General features: G+C 51.6%; 1 protein-coding gene across 1 annotated transcript in view; it reads right to left on the reverse strand.

The window, feature by feature from the left end:
• RASL12 (RAS like family 12) overlaps nucleotides 1–19121 on the reverse strand; it is a 238478-nt gene that overhangs the window by 12245 nt on the left and 207112 nt on the right. The window contains exon 5 of the mRNA XM_086958040.1: nucleotides 9113–9303. Within this exon, the coding sequence (XP_086814166.1) occupies nucleotides 9113–9303 (191 nt within the window). The remainder of the gene's footprint in view (nucleotides 1–9112; nucleotides 9304–19121) is intronic.

A 19121-nucleotide genomic window follows, 5' to 3' on the forward strand; every position in this document is an offset into this window, starting at 1 on the left:
TTGTAGAAATGCGTTTGTTGCTATTGTTTTCTGTTACCCCAGGAGGTTCTGTATTTGCGGTAAGTAGGTGCCAAATTATCAAAAGGCTCTTAGCTCCATTTTTTCTACCACACGCTTTCACATGTTTCTGGTGTTCCTGCGGTGCCCATGGCTCAGGACACTCACAGTTGGGGCAATGGGTAATAAAACAGACTCTTGCCTCCAATTCTTCTAGTCATGGTAAGAAGTTTTAATTTCCCAGGAAGTGCTCAAAAGTGTTCCCAGGTGACAGTTAGGGACCGAGGAAGACTATATCTGGGGCGCAGCTGTTCAATGTTTTTCCGGCCTGTGTGTCCCTGTATTTGTTGAGGCCACGTCTTTGGGGTCAGGGGCTACAGAGGCCCTTGATGATTCTTCACAATGGCATTCAAGTCATCCCTGAGCTTGGCCCTGATCCTCAGGAGCACTGGCACTGAACTTCAGCTCCTCCTGCAATAATCATGGTTGGTAGGAGTGACCCCGGACAGCATGGCAGCATGCGGGCATGATTTCATGTGCCGTCATGTAGTATGTTAGTTTATTAATTATTATTTAGTTAAGTATCTCTTTCCCTTTAAGCAAACTGTTGGCTGAGGATCTTACCAGACGTTCTTCTTTACCTATGAATAAATCTACTGGAAACCTTCTATTATTGGATTCATTTCTTCTCCTACAATACTACACGTCACTTGGCTTCTGACAGGCTTCTGCAGGAGGGGCTTCGGTAGAGCTTGCCAAGTGGGGAGATGCAGTGGGCATCAGTGAAGAGAGGATGTGCCCAGGCAGCTGGGACACCAGCCACATGCCTCACCTGTGCTTGACGCTTGGGTTACACTGGTTCAGGGCTCAGTCTCCACTGCAGCTTTGTTGGTCAGGCTCGTCAGATTTACAGTCTCCAGAGGGTTGCCATACTGGTCATAGGGCCCGTGTCTCCTGCTGGCGCTCTATACAGAACATCGGGCACTTCGGCCAGGCTGGCATGGGTTAAGAGAGGACATCTGTCCAGCGCCATCCCAAACAGAAAGGATCAATGGCTACCACATCATGTTGCCATCTTCAAATGCCACGTCATGTCTTCACTGGCCCAGCTCTCAAAAAGGAGCTTTACTTGAGATTCAAAGTCCCTGGCCACTCAATTGCTGTACATTTGATCCTGTGCACACTTGGTGGGAAGCTGTAAGTACCTCATACATCTGAAGAGCTGCACAGTATGAGGGCACAGGTGCTCCAGCAGTGACTCGTGGGTGAGAGGGTCACAAACACAAGGCTGGCCCTTAGAAAGTGAGCTACAATAATCGCAGGCCTGCTTCCTGCTTTTAGGGCACAACCCAATTATTTACAGGCATTTCAATGAGCACCAATAACTTGAGGAGGGAGGAACACCAGCCATATTATAGGGAGCTGTTTGGATCTTACACAAGGGGGTAGGAGGCCGTACATGTGAGCGTCGACAATGTCAGAGCATTTCACCCTTTTCATTTGAAAGAGGTCCAATGTCTTTGGGGAGCTTGCCACATCCCAAGTCTTTTGTGCAACTCCCCGCCGGCTAATTAGCGTGAGCAGCAGCTGTGGTGCAAGTTTACGCTGGCAATAAAGGTATAACTGGAAGGCAGAGGCGCAAATAGAGCCAAATTTCGGGGGGGGGTGGGGGTATAAGAAAAAATTTCGGGGGGGGGCTGAATGTTTTCGCAACATGCAGAGTGGAGCTGCAGGGGCTCTTAGAAGAGGTGAAACAACACCAAGGCCTAATTAACATGCAAATGGTCTTTCAAAGACCTGTGAAGTGCTCGGGTGCGACTGTGTGTGTGTCCACCAGGGGCCCAAAACCGGCCCCCGCCCGTGCGGCGCACCGGTGGATTGCCCGGTGCCCGCTATGGCAAGTCCGGCCCTGCCAGGAAGCTGTCTCATCCCGGGCTGCCACACACGACGGAGGGAGGGGGGATGAAGCCCTTTGAGTCCAATGGGTACTACTCCAAAATACAAGCATTTTGGTTTTAGTGGAGAGTTAAGGGTGAGCACTGCTCGCAGGGGGTTCCATTTGCCATTTCCCAATGCCTCGTCAATTCAACAGGTAGCCCTGCTCGTGCCGTGCTCATAAGGCACATCTCCAAGGTGATAGACTTCCAGCACCAGGCTGTCTCTCCAAATGACTCATTGGGGGTCTGCGTATTCCAGTAATGATTCACTGGGGGTCCACAGAAGTCAAAAGGTTAAGAACCACTGCTCTCGAGCGCCCTGGAGTCTAGGGGTCTGTGGGAGGCAGGAGGAGAGCAACTGCGGCTACGCAGAGTTGGGCTTTTGCTCTTAGGGTCGGGTTCTAACTTGCAGCGATATGCCGACTTTAAGGGTCAGGAAGGGAAGCACACAGCAGATGAGTGCTGCACAAGACACCTGCGCGCTCACTCAAAGATGCGAAAAGAGGAAACAAGGGAACCCTACTCACAGCGGAACCAGGGCAAAGTGTATATCCAAAGAACAATGGATCCTGTGGCATACCAATTTGTAGAATATGTAATACTAGACAGCTTAAATAAGCAATATTTAACTTGTAACAGAGAAGGGTCTGGCAAGGAAAGAAGCACACGTATACAAAATTTATAAGAAAAACTTCTTATATTTCAACTCATGAAAGTATCCATATTTACAACAGCAACACATATACAAAAAGTTATATGTACAGGAAAGTGCAGTGCGTCCCAAGTGATTTCGTGAACAAAAACAGAACAAACACAAATAATAAGTGATCTGTACAATTTTGCGTTATGGGTATTAACACAGGGAAATGACCAAGCAATATGATACAGTAATTGCTAACAGTGACTATATGAAATCATAAATCACTGTGCTAAAAGGGTTCCTTCCCTATAGCGTCGACGGCGTTTCGACCCACTTGATGGGGGTCTCGTCAGGACTAAGCAGTGTGGGACATCTCGTAGTGTCTCAACTCAACGCAACCCATGCGTGATGAAAATAATTAAATTGGACTTACAGTGTACCCGGCCGGGCACACTATGATTGTCGTGGTACTCGTAGTAATGGAGTCGAGTGGCACTCAGGTTACAGTAGGGAAACAGGAAGGTACCTGCTCTTCGGACGCGGAATCGCTCGATCGCACTTTCCCGGTCAGCTGTTTGATTATCAAACAGCTGACCGGGAAAGTGCGATCGAGCGATTCGAGACACTTCTCTGTTACAAGTTAAATATTGCTTATTTAAGCTGTCTAGTATTACATATTCCACAAATTGGTATGCCACAGGAACCATTGTTCTTTGGATATACACTCAAAGATGTAGCATCAGTAGCAGCATCGCACAAGAACACCGACAGCAGCGCCGAAGCCAAGTGAAGAAGAAAAACCGGGACTGGCCCGCAACGCAGAAGAAGTAACCACCTACCGGTAAGCAGCGTATGCAAGGAGCTGCGTGGTGCACCAGCGACAGGAACCCTAGAGCGGCTCGAGCAGTGAGAGACGAGACGCCGAGCCGGAAAGACGCTACCAGCAGGCCCAGCGGTGCGCGCATGCGCCGACGAAGCGAGGCCAACGCCTGAAGGAAACAAGATCCGCGTAAGCACACGCGGTGAAGGAAGCACACGTGCGCGGCACAGCGCAAGGCCCCAGGGAAGCCAGGAAAAGCATCGCGATAGACACAGCCGGGTGCGCAGAGCACGATCCGAACAGGCAGAAGAGGGAAAAAAAAGGCATACAAAACAAGCACAACCAAAGGCAAAGCAGCCAAGAAACAGCGAGGAAACTTATAAAATACGGAAAAGGGGCCCTAGAGCTGGCAGTTGATACATCACAACCGGGGGACCGGGTAACGAGCACAGCACAGCCAAGACACGACGATAAACAAGCATAAGCAAAGGCAAGAGAGGGAAAAAAAAACACACCAGTACCAAGCCCAAATATGTCTCTCCGCCAAGGAGGAGCAACAGGAGGAGCACAACAAGCAGGGCCCCCAGCCCAAGCGGTAATCCCCGTAGCTCAACCTCCAGTTCCATCAGCTCATTCACAGATACAAGCCCTGCCACCGATCAGTGAGTTAATCGACCCAGGCACAGCAGCGCCACGTTGGGCAGTGTGGCTAGGGCAAGTCAACAACTACTTCACCACCACCAGAGAAAAAGATAATAAGGTGAAGAGGTCATTACTACTACACTTCAAAGGCACAGAACTTTATAAACTTTTTAAACACCTGCCGAATACCGGAGCGGACACCGACTATGACGCGGCAGTTACCACGCTGAACGCCCACTTTGATCCCCAATTGAACCCCCACTATGAGCGATTCAAATTCCGGCAATCCAAACAAAGAGAAGGAGAAACAGTGGACGCGTTCCACGCACGCCTGAGAGACCTCATAAGCACATGCACTGAAGATGATGAAAAGAAGGAGGTAACTGCGCAACTCATTCAGGGGTGATCTAAGAACTCTAATTCTAAGGCAACCACGTATATCCCTCGAAGAAATATTAATCCTTGCCAGATCACATGAGCTATCAGATGCCCGCGCGACTGCGATGGAGGTGGCCCTAAATCCACACTCAGAGGCAGGAACAACAATAAAGACAGAAAGGGTAGACGCAGCTCGCAACTTTGGCCGAGGAGGCAGAGGAAGATGGCCGACCAGAACGCAGCGCCGAGCGCCATGCGGATACTGTGGCAGGGAGGAGCATAATCAAGATGGCTGTCCAGCACGTGGAAAGACATGTTCCAAATGCGGAGTGCCCAACCACTTTGCGAGTGTATGCAGAGGAGGTTTTCGCGGACGAAGCTTTTCAGGAAAGAAGACAGCCACCGGAGCCATAAAACAACTATCGCTAGATGACGCCGCGTCATCACGGTCGGCCAAAACACAGCGACAGCCGCAACCACGGTACGACGAGTCGTCTACCGAAGACGACGATGAGTGTTACTACGTGTCGTTCATCAGTGAACTGAAGAAAAGACGAAGACCTCAGCCGAAGTGCCAGATACAAATCGATGGGTCACCAGTGACCGGAGTCATCGACACAGGTGCCACAGTGAATGTAATGGGCATCCAACACTATAAGTCACTGAAACCTAGGCCAAAATTAATCCCTTCCAAGGCCCGAATACTCACCTATGGCAGCCAAGAGCCACTTCCATTACGAGGGAAGATGTTGGTACAGGTCAAGGCGGAGGACCAAGAGGTAATGACGGCATTCCATGTGATAGACAAGGAGGCAGACCTACTAGTAGGAAGCAACACTGCAGAGGATCACCGCCTCATTGCTTTTGCGAACGCAGTAAAGGCGCTCCAGACGGAAGACATCTTACAAATGTTCCCCTCTTTATTCGAAGGCCTTGGAACCATCAGACGCCCACCTATCAAGCTACACATAGACCCCGCCATACAACCAGTAGCTCTCAGACACCGGAGAATCCCGTTTCACCTGCGCACAGCCGTAGAGCAAGAACTGAACCAGTTAGAGGCACAAGGGGTGATTGAGAAGGTGTCTGGACCAATGCCATGGGTGTCCCCCATGGTGATAGCAGAGAAACCATGTCAACCTGGAAAAATCAGGATATGCATAGATATGAGAGTCCCCAACAAAGCTATACGACGAGAGCGGCACCTCACACCCACAGTAGACGACATCTTGACGGATTTGAACAGAGCCCAATGGTTCTCCAAGCTAGACCTCAACGCAGGATACCATCAGCTGAGGCTAGCGGAGGAGAGCTGGTATATAACGACCTTTTCGACGCACCTGGGACTGAGAAGGTACAAAAGACTAAACTTTGGAATCTCGTCCGCTGCCGAAATCTTTCAGAACACCATCAAAGAGATATTATCTGGACTTCATGGAGTACTAAATGTCAACGACGACATTTTAATTCACGCCAAGATGATTAAAGAACACCATCACAGGTTGAAAGCCACACTGCAGAGACTGGCGCAGTATGGCGTAATGCTACATAAGGAGAAGTGCCAATTTTTCAAGAAATCTATTGAATTCTTTGGCTGCGTGTTTGACTCAGAAGGAGTCAAGGTGGACCCATGCAAATCACACGCCATCAAGAACGCCCCTGCACCCACCACCGCGTCGGAAGTGAGGAGCTTCTTAGGGATGGCACAATACTGTGCAAGGGTTATCCCCAATCTAGCCACGACTGTGGAACCACTGAGGAACTTAACTAAGAAGGAAAACCCATGGAAATGGACAGACGCCGAAGATAAAGCATTCCACCACATCAAGACTGCCCTACTAGACAGCACCACTATGGCGTATTTCAACACTACCAAACCCACAGATATATTAGTAGATGCCAGTCCAGTCGGCCTAGGAGCCCTAATCTCACAAGAAACAGAACCAGGGGAATGGGCCCCTCTAGCATTTGCAAGCAAAGCTCTGACTGCGACGGAGTCGAGATATTCGCAAATTGAAAGAGAAGCCCTAGCAGTTAAATGGGCCTGTAATCACTTTCACCTCTACATATCTGGACATCCTTTCAGAATGGTGACGGACCACCAGCCTTTAATACCTCTAATCAGAGGCACAGCCCCTCATCCCCCGCCGAGGATAGAGCGATGGGCAATCCAAGTTCAACGGTACCAAATGGACTTAGTTTACCACCCAGGGGCAAGAAACCCGGAGGATTTCCTCTCACGTCACCCCTCTCTAGAAGGACATCACACCACTGAATAAGAGGTTCAGACTGAAGCATTCGTGAACATGCTGTCAACCGGATCATGCCCGAGCCCTCACAGCAGATACCATTATCTCTCAGTATGACAATGATGCAGTAATTCAACGCGTGAAGGGAGCCCTACAATCAGGCTCGTGGGAAAACTTCCTAAAGAATGTCAGTGGCTGGAACGAGGCGGACAGAACACACCTGACCCAATTTTGGAGAGTACACAACGACCTAAGCAGCGCAGACAATAGACTTAAACTTAGAGGTTCCAGAGTGGTAATCCCAAAGACATTGCAAGAAAGAGCGACAATATTGGCCCACGAGGGACACCAAGGCACCCGAAGGATGAAGGCCCGGATGCGCGAGAAAGTATGGTTCCCGAACCTGGAAGATAGCGTCGACGCAGTAGTACGGCAATGTCGAGGTTGCCAGATAACCAGCAGTCCCGACGTTCCAGCCCCAGTGATTACAGAAGACCCTGCTCCATCCCCGTGGTCGTGGCTCAGTCTGGACTTTGGCAGCTTCCCGGATGGGAGAGTCACCGTGGTATTAATCGACAGCTACACAAAGTATCCCATTGTGGACCTAGCAGCATCTACCAGCTTCACAAACATTCGCCCCATTCTCAGCAAGTCGTTCGCCATGTTCGGAGTCCCGCTCGTCATCAAAACAGATAATGGGCCCCCGTTCCAGGGCAGCGACTTCAAAGAATTTCTACAAAATCTGGGCATAAAACACCACAGGATCACGCCTCAGTGGCCTCAAGCCAATGGCGAAGTGGAAAGATTTATGAGGACAATAAACAAAATTCTACGAATAGCCACCTCGGAAGGGAGTGACCCGGAAGAAGCTCTACAGCTATTTCTAAGAGAGTACAGAAGCACCCCGCACAGCACTACGCAACGCTCACCATGGGCGCTGATGCTAGCCGGACCGAGAAGAGACCTACTCCCTATGGCAGACAACTGGACTCCACCGCCATACTCACCAGCAAACACCCAAGAGCGAAGGAAAAGGACAAACGAGAAGGCAAGTCACCAACGACGAGCTCAGATGAGAATCCTACATCCCGGAGAGACTGTATTGATCCGGACCAGAAGACCAGGAGGAAAATTCCGAACACCGTTCGAAGCAGAGCCCTGGACAATCAAAGAAACAAAAGGCTCAGCAATAACAGTCAGCCGGAATGGAGAAGAAGTAACCCGAAACATATCGTGGTTCAAGCAAATCCCACTGACTCGAGAACAACCCAACGTCCATGAAGAACATGCAGCAGAGGAAGAAGGAGGAAGAACGGAAGAAACAAGTACACCTTTGCCTACAGCTGCACCGGACGAGACAGTCCCGTTCTCACCGGCGTACCATCAGGAATCGACACCCCCAAGAGGCAGATGGCAATACAACCTCAGGCCCAACCCCAGGCCAAGCCAAAGACTGGCAGACTTTGCATGCTGAACGTTTCATTCAGAACTTTTCAAAATTCCAAGTTGGGAAGGGATGTAGCGCTCTAGTGCTCCGAGGGTCTCCACCACTTGTATCACCTTCTGGCCAGGCGTGGCCAGAACGCTATAAATAAAGGGGCAGGAGTGGCACAGCACTTCCTGTCCGGACCAGCAATGCATGTGTGTGTGTCCATTGATTTACATGTAGCAGCGTGGTCCTGCGTTTGGCCAAGTAGCGCCCACCGAGTGTTTAGATCCACAGCCCCCACATTATTATCAATTTATTCTTCCATGCTGCTGCAGCACGAGGGCGGGGCTGCTCTGCTGACAGAGCAGGGGAAGAGTGGTGGGCACACTAAAGTGCGCATGATGCTTTGACCGGCCCTCTCGGGCTGGCTAAACAGTCATGAGTACTTTAACATGTTCTCCATGCAGGCTGCATTACAGCCTGCATGGAGATCATGCCCAGGCCGCCAGTCCCCGTCTGAGCACCGAACCACGGTAATTAGACCAATCACAGTGCTGCACTGCAGCGTTGTGATTAGCTCAGGAGAGCCTGGCTGCTTTCTGTCGGGCGGAGGAGAGGCGATGTGGCCCAGAGTGGCGGGGAGGTAAGTGATTTTTTCTTTTTTCACAATTATACCTCCTTACCCCCTTGTCCCCACCCCACCACCCCAGATCTGGGCTGGCCGCCGCTGTGTAGCGTTACTGGAGTAATAGGGGGGACATATGCAACTGTAGGATGTAAGGAGGCACTGAGAGGGAAGGAGTTAAAGAAGAAGAGACAAGAGATAGAGCATTGGGCAGTGACAGAAAGAAAAGCTACATGAATAGGAGTGGAGTGGTAAGAGGTTGAGGTGGAGGGATATGTAATCGACAAAGAAGATGTAGGGGACTGAGGAGGAGTGAGTGAGTTAGGTGATAGTGTTTTCGAGGTGTTCTGGCTGTCGGTGGTGAAGAGAGTGATGGGTGGGAGAGGAGGATTTACCTGTATCGTTCGATATCCAATTTATTCCCTAGAAGCAGGACGGGGTAGTCGTGGCGACTCTCCTTCATGTGGCGGGAAAGGACGTCGAGGTATAGCTGGCAGCCCTCGAAGCTTCTCTTGTTGTCGATGCTGTAGATAACCATGAAAGCATGGGCCCAGTACAGGTAGCGCTCACAGGTGACAGGTCCATCCTGAAATGGCAGGAGCAGAGCGTCACTTCACACTCCCACTTACAGAGTGTGCATTTGTCAAGCAGCACTATCGCCTGTGGATGCATCGCCTCACACTCACACCTGTGCAATCATGAGTTGCAACACTCACCGGTATATGCATTGCCTGTCAATCACACCTACGCATTCATCAGATCCCACACTCACTGGTGCATGCATCACCTAACTTTCAATCTTGCATTTGCATGCATCATTTAACCCTCTCACCTCAAGGTTTATCATTCATCACTTAATAATAATAATAAAGGGGTTTCTAAAGCGCCTGGTGACGCCATCACGGCGTATCCCCGCGCTGTGGAGCGAGAGTCAAGAGGGCAGAGGCATCCATCCCTAAAGGGCAAACAGATGTGTTTTTAAAAGTTTCCGGAACATAGTTTCAGTTTTGGCTAGTCTGATCACAGCTGGAAGGCTGTTCCACTGGGTGGCTGCCAGCACCCGAAAGGAGCGGCCTCCCATCCTGGCCTTTCTTACACGAGGAACTGTAAGGAGACCCATACCCACAGAGCGAAGTGCTCTTTGGGGTAGATAGGGGATAGCCAAGTCCTTCAAATACCCTGGCGCTTTTGCAGAAGAATAGTGCCACCTATGCATATTCATGTTCACACTCTCACCTGAGCATGCATCTCTTCACGATACATGCATGCCTTCACATTTTTACCTTCACATACATCCCCACACTTTCTCCCCTATGCATACATCACCTCACACTCTGAACTCGCTTACATCCTTTTACAACTTCTCCTTTGGTTTGCTCTTCATCACCTAACACTCTCACCTCTACATGCATCCCTTCAGTCTTTCACTTGTATGCCCAATTTTACACTCTAATTTCCAGGGCATTCATCTCATAACAATGCCATCTGTGCAAGCAACACTTCATTCTCTCACCTGTATGTGCCTAATCCTCATCTTCATACCTTTAGCGCCAGTGTGCGGATCCCTTCACAATCTCGTCTATGCTTGCATCGCTCACAATGTCATTTTGCATTCTCTTTTCCATGCTGCCTTTCTTCACTTAACACTATCATCTGCTCATGCATCGCCACACATGCTCACCTTTGAAAGCATGGCTTCATGCTCCTGCCATTACATTAACCTCTTCACTGTCCCATATGCATGCATCATTTTACACTCTCATCTCAATGCTTATGATTCATCCTTTAACACTGCTGACTGGGCATGTATTGCCTCAGAATCTTATCCAGGCATGCATCACTTTTTTTTTTTTTGAAAATTTCTTTATTGGCAGGATAAATGCAGTTATAGTAAGCAGTGCAGAGCATTTCGGTACATGAGTCACATATTTGCATCATATGTTCGCACTGACAGGATATACACATTTTTCCATTTTCCATTATGGTACTACAACACCCAAACTAAACTCCCCCCACCCTCGCCCTCCCCCCTTCAGGCACTTCCTGTTCACATTTATAGCAGCCCGCGGTGACGGACATTCTTACAGGTATATACAGCGTGTGTTGTAGAATCCCTGCTGTATGCGTGTTAGGGGTATGTGGGGTTAAACACTGTCATGTTAGTGCCGTTCGTGTCTGTGCACCTGTAGGTTCGTGCGAAGGGTCTCACCTATTGGTGAGCGCCGCATATGTGTCAGTCTATGAGTTGGAGCCCAAGTCCACAGTGTGTTCTGATTCTGAATCGTTCCCCGACTCAAAGGACCCCAGCAAAGCATTCCAGTCTAGGGAAATGGGGTGTTTCCTAAGCCCTCTGCGTTCTTCGCGCTGCAGCGTTGTACTTTCAGCCTTTCCCCACCTCACTAGCTCCGCCCTCCACATCTCAGGGTCTGGTGGCTTGGGGGACTTCCACCTCATAGTGATCGCACGCTTCGCTAATATCATGGCCAAGTCTGTGAATCGTGTGCCTACGCTCTTCCTCCGCTCCACAGGGCCCAGTCCCAGGAGGGCATATTCCAATGTGTTGTATGGTTGGGAAGGGACTAGTCTGGCCAGGTCAGACTGTACCGTGGTCCAGTAGTACCCCAGCTTAGGGCAAGCCCACAGCATGTGAGCCAGTCGGGCATCCTCCCCCCCACACCTTGGGCATGTATCAGGAGTGTCTGGGAACATAGTGTGCAGTCGGTGAGGCGTCAGATATGCGCGGTGTAGGAGCATGAGCTGTATGAATTTAAACTTCTGGTTCCTCGATACCTTTTTGGGGTATTTCAAGATCCTGTCCCACTCCTTATCTCCGAGCGTTCTCCCAATGTCGTGTTCCCACTTATCTCGCAATGGTTGCAGCGAGATGGCCCTGCCCTCTCTTATGCCATGCGTTATCCACCTGATCAGGTGGCTGCCAGCCCCCATTACATATTGCATCGTGATTAGTGGGTTCGTGGGTGGCTCTGTCCCGTCAGGGGCCCATGCCTGTGCTATGTAACATTTCACATGTGCGTGTAGCAAGAACGACCTCCCAGGTGAATGGTGTGTAATGCGAAAGTCCTCAAATGTCATCATCTTTCCATCATTAAAGAAGTCCCCCACCTGTGTCACTCCCATGTCGTGCCAATCCGTAAGCATGTGGTTTGATAGTGTTCGTAGCCCGGCTGGCAACCCCAGTAGTGGTATCGTAGGGGCGTAAGTTGACGTGGGAGACGCGTATTTTACAGCCCGCCTCCAGTGTTCAATCGCTATGCGGAGAAGGGGGGGCGTGGACCTCGGGATCCCCACCTTCGGGAGCAATAGGGCGTGAACCATCCCTCTGTTCCATTCTGAGTCAGGCATATCAATTTCGTGCAGATTGCGTCCTGCCAGCCAGTAGGCGAGCCATTGCAGTTGACATGCAAAGTTATATGCCCGGAGGTCCGGGACCCCCATACCACCCGCAGACGTGGGAAGCTGCAACTTCTTTAGACTGATACGTCGCCTCCCAGTGCCCCAGACCAATTCAGTCACCAGAGTGTCCAGTGCTTTGAACACCGCGGCGGGGATTTTCAGCGGCAGCCCGGTAAAGTAGTACAACAGTCGTGGCAGGACCACCATCTTGGTGATAGTCACCCTGCCCGCCACCGCTAACGGAAGCGTGATCCAGAATCGCACCTGTGCCCTCAGCTTCGTGATTGCCCTTCCCACGTTGCCCTCTAGCAGGTCCCTTGGATCTCTATACACTTGTATCCCTAGGTAACGGAAGGTGTGCTCCGCCACCTGGAATGAGTAAGGTGCAAAAGGAAGATGAGTTTCCACCCTGGCTGCAGAGAAGAAAAACCCATATGACTTGGGTTCACTAATCGTAAGGCCCGACATAGTGCTGAAGGTGTTAAATATTGCAGGCACAGGGTCTAAGTCCCCTCCCAGGTCTCCAAAGTAGAGTATAATGTCGTCCGCGTACGCTGATACCACATGCGTCTTCTCACCCCTCCGTATACCTCTGTGTGGCGCGGACTCTCGGAGTTTGCACAGCAGGGGCTCAAGCGCTAGTATAAACAATAGCGGAGATAATGGGCATCCCTGCCTGGTACCCTTAGCCACTGCCAATTGTGCTGATATGCACCTGTTAGTTCGGACCCGTGCAGTCGGATATTTGTAAAGTAGTTTCACCCAACTAATGTACTCTATCGGCAGCCCAAAATATTCGAGTACCGCAAACATGTAGTCCCACTTGATGGAGTCGAAGGCCTGCTTCAAGTCTAGTGATACGCAGCCCTCCGTCCCCGCCTCTCCCGGTGTACCTAGCATGATTTGGCTGAGGCGCCGCAGGTTCATAGCGGTGCTCCTGCCCGGGACAAAGCCACACTGGTCTGGGTGTATAAGTGATGGAATGTATTGAGCCAGTCTGGTCGCTAGTAGCTTACTTAGTATTTTGTAATCCGTGTTCAATAACGATAACGGCCTGTAGTTTGCTATGCACAGGCTGTCCCTGTCTGGCTTCAGCAGTGATACTATTAGGGCTTGTAGTGTGGACTGTGGAAGACCCCGAGCCTTAAGCGCCTCCCTGTATACCTCTAGTAGACGTGGTGCCAGCAGGTCCATGAAGGCTCCATAGAATTCCACTGGAAGGCCATCCGTGCCCGGGGCCTTGTTCCGAGGGAGGGCGCGAATGGCCTGTCGAATTTCTGCTATCGTGATAGGCCTCGCCAACTCTTTCCTCTGTCTCTCTTCTAGCTTCGGTATTTCCAACCCCCTCATGAAGTCCCCGAGGGCCCCATCTGCCATAGGGTCGTGCGGGCCATATAACGTCCCATTGTAGTCTCGAAACGCCGCGTTCACACTCAGCTGCGTAGTTGCCGTGGTCCCCCCCTGGCCAAGTACCTCCATAATGGGCAAGTGTATCGGGTCGTCTTTTACCAGTCGGGCTAATAAAGGTCCTGCCTTATCTGCCTGTGCGTGTTGTCTACTCGTGTACTCACGGTAGTCAAGGATACGCAGTTCCTCTAACAGCTCAGCATGTTGGATGTGTGCTTCCTGTAGGGGCGTGAAAGGCACATTCGTGCCGGCAGCTTCACTCTCCAGTAGTGCTAGACGTCCCTCCACATCCCGGAGTTTGTCCATCACAATGTGCCTCATGCCCACCCGTGTGCTCATCGCTTCACCCCGTATCGTGACCTTAAAAGCATCCCACTCCACCTGGCGGGTGCTCGCTGACCCACCGTTTATGTCAAAGTAAGTCACAATGGCCATCTCCAGTGATGCGCGGAAAGTCGTGTCCTCTAATAGGTCTGGGTTAAGGCGCCAGGTTGGTCTGGGAGTTGGGATCGTACCCCACTGGAAAGCGACTTCCACCGGGTTGTGGTCTGAGAAAGTTTTCCCCATGTGCTCCGCCGTTAAAACCGACCCTAAGAGTGGCGTGGTGCAGAACACATGATCTATTCTGGTGTGCAACTTGTGTGGTGGCGAATAGAATGTATATTCCCTGTCTAATATGTGTTTGCCTCGCCATGCATCCGTTAATTGCCAACCCTCTGCCCACTGCGCCAGCGCCTCAGCCTGTTTCCTACTTTCCGTGGCCTGTAATGGTGGGTGCGATCTATCCATTGATACATCCAGCACAGCATTAAAATCCCCTCCCAGCATCCAGGGGAAATCAGCCCAATCAGCCAGCACTCCGCCAATCGTCACCAGGAACGCTGATTGGTTCAAGTTCGGTGCGTACACACTTCCCAGCACAACAGGGGAACCATCCAACAACCCTCTAACAAATACATATCTGCCATTCGTATCCGCCCTCAGTTCCACCAGTCTGAAGGGGACTGAATTCCTCAGCCACACAGCGGCCCCTCTCGAGAAGGCCGAGTAAGAGGTGGCGAACAATTGACCCTTCCACTTTTTGAGCAATTTCCCACTTTCCGAGGTCGTTAAATGGGTTTCCTGAAGGCAGGCAATATTAACCTTCCTGCGGTTCAGTTGGGCTAAGATTCTATGTCTTTTGTGGACCGACCCCATGCCACGAACATTCCAAGTGCACAATTTATAGTCATTAAGGGTCCCCATCCCTAGCGGCAGCAGGTGTAGTCGGTAGATTCCGCACCACGGAGCAGGTATAAGTAAACAGCCAGAAGTCTCGTGCCCGTACAAAAAACAACCCCGTAACTCCCAGGTCCCCGAACAAAACCTTTCGGGATCCAAACAATATAGCCCAACGTGGGCATGCCTTACAGTGAAACATGTCTATATGGTGGGGGTCTGGGGCCTCTTACACCAGTCCAGAGTCTGTTGGTAGCACTCCATCACACCAAGAGCAAAAAAGTCCCTCCCCCCCGACCGCCTTGCAGTTAGTTCATACGTTACCATCCGACGTTCTGCCCAGCCACAGTCACAGGTCATGTGCTTCTTGTGCCGTGATCTTGGGGAACAGTTGCAGGCTATCAGCAGATTCCGACACCTCCGTGTGAGTGGCGGATCGGCTGGCTGACGCGGCAGGGTCCCGGGCATCGTGCTCAGCCAGGGCGGTCGTTGTCAGTTGCCCTATCCCTTCGGTCCCGGCCAAAGACGGTCCCCCAGAGGCCGCGTGTCGGTGCGCGTGATCCTTGTTGGCTCCCTTCCGGTTGCGACCTCCCCGGCGCGATGATCCCTCTCCGCGATCCTCCTCCAAGGGGTCCTGCGTGTTCGGGGGCGTTAGTGTTACCTCAATCCACTCCGCCGCCTCCTCTGTTGACTCGAAAAAGTAGGACCTATTATTGTAAAGCACTTTGAGTCGTGCCGGGAACAGCAGAGCGTACTTCACATTTCTGTCCCGCAACATGCGCTTAACTCCCAGGAACGTCGAGCGGGCCCTCTGCACCGCTGGGGTGAAATCCGGGTACACCGAAATAGTCTTGTCCTCGAAGCGCAATGGGGCCTTCTCCCTCGCGGCCCTCAGGACCGAGTCTCGGTCTTTGTAGTGTAATAGGCGGGCAATTAGGGGGCGCGGTGACGCTCCTGATTTAGGCGGTCTCGCCGGCATCCGGTGCGCTCTCTCCACACTGTATAGTGGCGTGAGGTCTTGGGGGTCCACTATCTGCTTTAGCCAGTCCTCCACAAATTGGGTAGGGTCCTTCCCCTCGCTTTTCTCCGGAATACCCAGTATGCGCACGTTATTGCGGCGGGCCCGCCCCTCCGCATCATCCAGCTTGTCCCAGATCAGTTTAATCTGCTTGTCCATTCGTTCGAGCTTCGTAGAATGGGATGTTTGTTGTGGGATGAGGTCGTCTAGTGCTATTTTGTGCTCTTCGACTTTCTCCGCCAGCTTCGTATGGTCCGCCTTGAGCAGTGAGAGGCTCGTCGCCATGTTGTCCATTCGGGATTCTAGCGCCTCCCTAGACGCCTTGATTTCAGCTAGTATAAGGTCCAGTTTCACATCCTGGGAAGTCTTGCCCGTTGGGGGGATCATTTCCACGTTCGAGGATGCCAGTGGGTCCTCCGAGCCCGTGGACTGAAGGTCGGTTCCAGCACCGTGGTCCTGCGCCTTGGTCCTGTTCCTGCCCATAATGCGTGTTGCAGGGTAGTGGCTGCAGAGCGTCCCCTATGCTACTGGTCTGGGCCAGGGAAGAGCGAGTCGCAGTCTAGTGGTACTCCGCCGGTGTCCCCCACGTATAGTTGCCAGGGAGAGGTCACCCGTCGCTGTCCCACCGCGTCGTAACGTGTGCAGGGGGTCTCACCAGCCCCCCCCCAGGGTGCAGCAGGTACTGTGTAGAACCCAGGAATGGCGGTCCACTCTTTCATGGGCTGGTAGGTCGCGCCGTTATTGTGCCGGTGTAAGGGGGGGTGGGGGGGCCACTCAGAGACCGAGTGCTATCTGCAGCTTGCAGCGGCGTTGTGGGGTGCCTGGTATTCCACTGTTGCTCCGTGCACTCGTCAGGCAGAGTCCACACACCGGGGGGGGGGGGGGGGGCACTGTCCAGCCCACCTCTGTCAGTGTCTCGCGCTGCCCCTCCGGACAGCAGCACTCGGGGTAGGACAGCCTCGGCAGCGTCCTCAGGGAGACCGCAGAGCTCGGCGGGGGCAGGCGCGCTCAGACCTGGTTCACACGCGGTCAGCGTCGCCTCCTCTCCGGGCGGGCAGGGCTCTTCGGCGGGCCCCCAGGCAGTGTCCTCACTTGTTCCAGGCGTACAGAGGGTGCGGCAGGTCACCGATCCGTACCACTCCCGCAGGCCGACCGCTGGTGTGCACCGGCTCACCGCCCGTCAGCGGCCCTTGTCGCATCCGCAGCGGACCCGGTCGGCTCCGGCCGCCTCCTCACGCCAGTCCGCCGCCGCACCACGAGGGCCAGGCCTCCTCCACACCACGGCCTGTACTCAGTCGCCTGCAGTCGTCCTCAGTCGCCAATCGGCGTCGGGGGTCCGCACCGCCTCCCGGGACCGGGGGGTTGTATCGTGGCAGTCGGGGAGGTGGGGGAATGAAGGATAATTAGCTAGTGATGGTGGTCACGGACGGAGCCTCGCTAGCTCACGTCCGCCATGTTCGGTCCTTGGCCACGCCCCCCAGGCATGCATCACTTTACACTCTCATCTCAATGCCTATGATTCATCCTTTAACACTGCTGACTGGGCATGTATTGCCTCAGAATCTTATCCAGGCATGCATCACTTTACACTCTCATCTCAATGCCTATGATTCATCCTTTAACACTGCTGACTGGGCATGTATTGCCTCAGAATCTTATCCAGGCATGCATCACTTTACACTCTCATCTCCATGCTTGTCATTCATCATTGAACATTGCCACCTGTGTAGGCATTGCCTTATACTTTCATATGAGGATGCATCACTTTTTTTTGGACAATATTTTTATTGAGTTTTTGCAACACATTGCAACAAACCAGTGCGTAGAAGAACATACATGTCAGCAGGCTTAACTTCGAGACAAGACAGCAGCAGTCAGATAACATAGTGAAGATAGAGTGGGTAGCAATAACAGTATCAACATACCCAGCAGAAGAAAGGGACCACCATAAAAAGGGTAAGATAGCCCATATGTTGAGAATACACAAACTAGAGAAACAGGCAAGCAAGACCTCTGCCTTGTGACATACCCCCATACACATATCCAAAGATCTCCCACATACAACAGGAGGGAACAGGTAGAAATCAATGAAGCGGAGAGACTTGCAAGTCACTAAGGAGTATCAGTCGGGCCGGACTTAGAGTTCCAGCGTCTGGGGCCAGCATGGATCCATTAGCAGAGGAACCATCCACAAGCACCCGGCCCCCTCCTTCCATACACCAGTGGTTCCCAAACTTTTTTGACCCGTGGCTCCCTTGACCTAATTGGCAGTTGGCCGTGGCTCCCCACCATTTTTTTTACCGGTGGGCGGGGGGGGGGGGGGGGGGGGGGGGGTCACCGGGGTGCAGCACACACTTTGGTAACCACTGGTCTATATCATCCCATATATACATAGGCAACTGCTCTAATGATGGACTGAAGGCAACGTCCCGGCAATCAACTGGCATCCCACTATGTTTATCTGTTTTGAGGTAAGAGCAAACAGATGTTCTAATTGAAGCTTTTTTAATGGGCAGGTCCTGTCTGATACCGGTTACCTGCAATGTTTTTGCTTTAGTAGGGAGATTTCTGGCACTTCTCAGCACCTTTGCAACAAGGGAATTTCATGATTTCCATGCACTGGTACATATGAGAAAAGTCAGGAAATCATTTCTGCACAGGGAAAGGGAAAGCAGCTTTCAAATGTGCACACGGAAGAATGTAATATCGAAACATTTTCAACAAAGTTGGTTTATTAGGGAAATGTGCATCCTAGAGGTGGAGTACAGCATGTCTGAGATGCAGATTATTTTATGGCAGTAATTTTCAACCGGCCTCATTTTTTTCCCAGCTCGGCATTTCTCTACCTCCCTAATCAAAGGTTGAACATTACTCTATTTTCTTGGATCGGCTGGGGATTTTGTAGTAGCAACATCTTTTGCTTTTATTATAAAAATTGTAGTACCCGCAAAAAAATGCTTGCAAAGTGTTTACATCTTGTCTGCTATTGCCATCTCAAAAACAGTTTGTCACTTGATTCTCTTCAGAGAATGGCGATGGTGGGGCAGGGGAGTCGCACCTTCAGGAGGAAAAATACAACACCTATTCATTAGCAGGCCATCGAGAGCACTTCTCCTGTCAGCAGGAGATTCCTTTATTTTGTGAACTCCTTAAGGCCCCCTGTGCGGTGATAATTACACTGTGGCTGCCGCCCAGGCGCGCAGATTTGGAGGAACATAGCTAACCCAAACAGGTCATCTGCTTTGCTTTGTCAGGCCGTTTTGCATTTCTTTCATCTTGAACTATAGCCTAATCAAGACGCTCGGGGTGCACCATACGCCACACTTCACAGGGAAGGTATGGAACAT

This window comes from Lissotriton vulgaris, chromosome 2_1, assembly GCF_964263255.1.
Source record: "Lissotriton vulgaris chromosome 2_1, aLisVul1.2, whole genome shotgun sequence".
Taxonomy (NCBI): Eukaryota; Metazoa; Chordata; class Amphibia; order Caudata; family Salamandridae; genus Lissotriton; species Lissotriton vulgaris.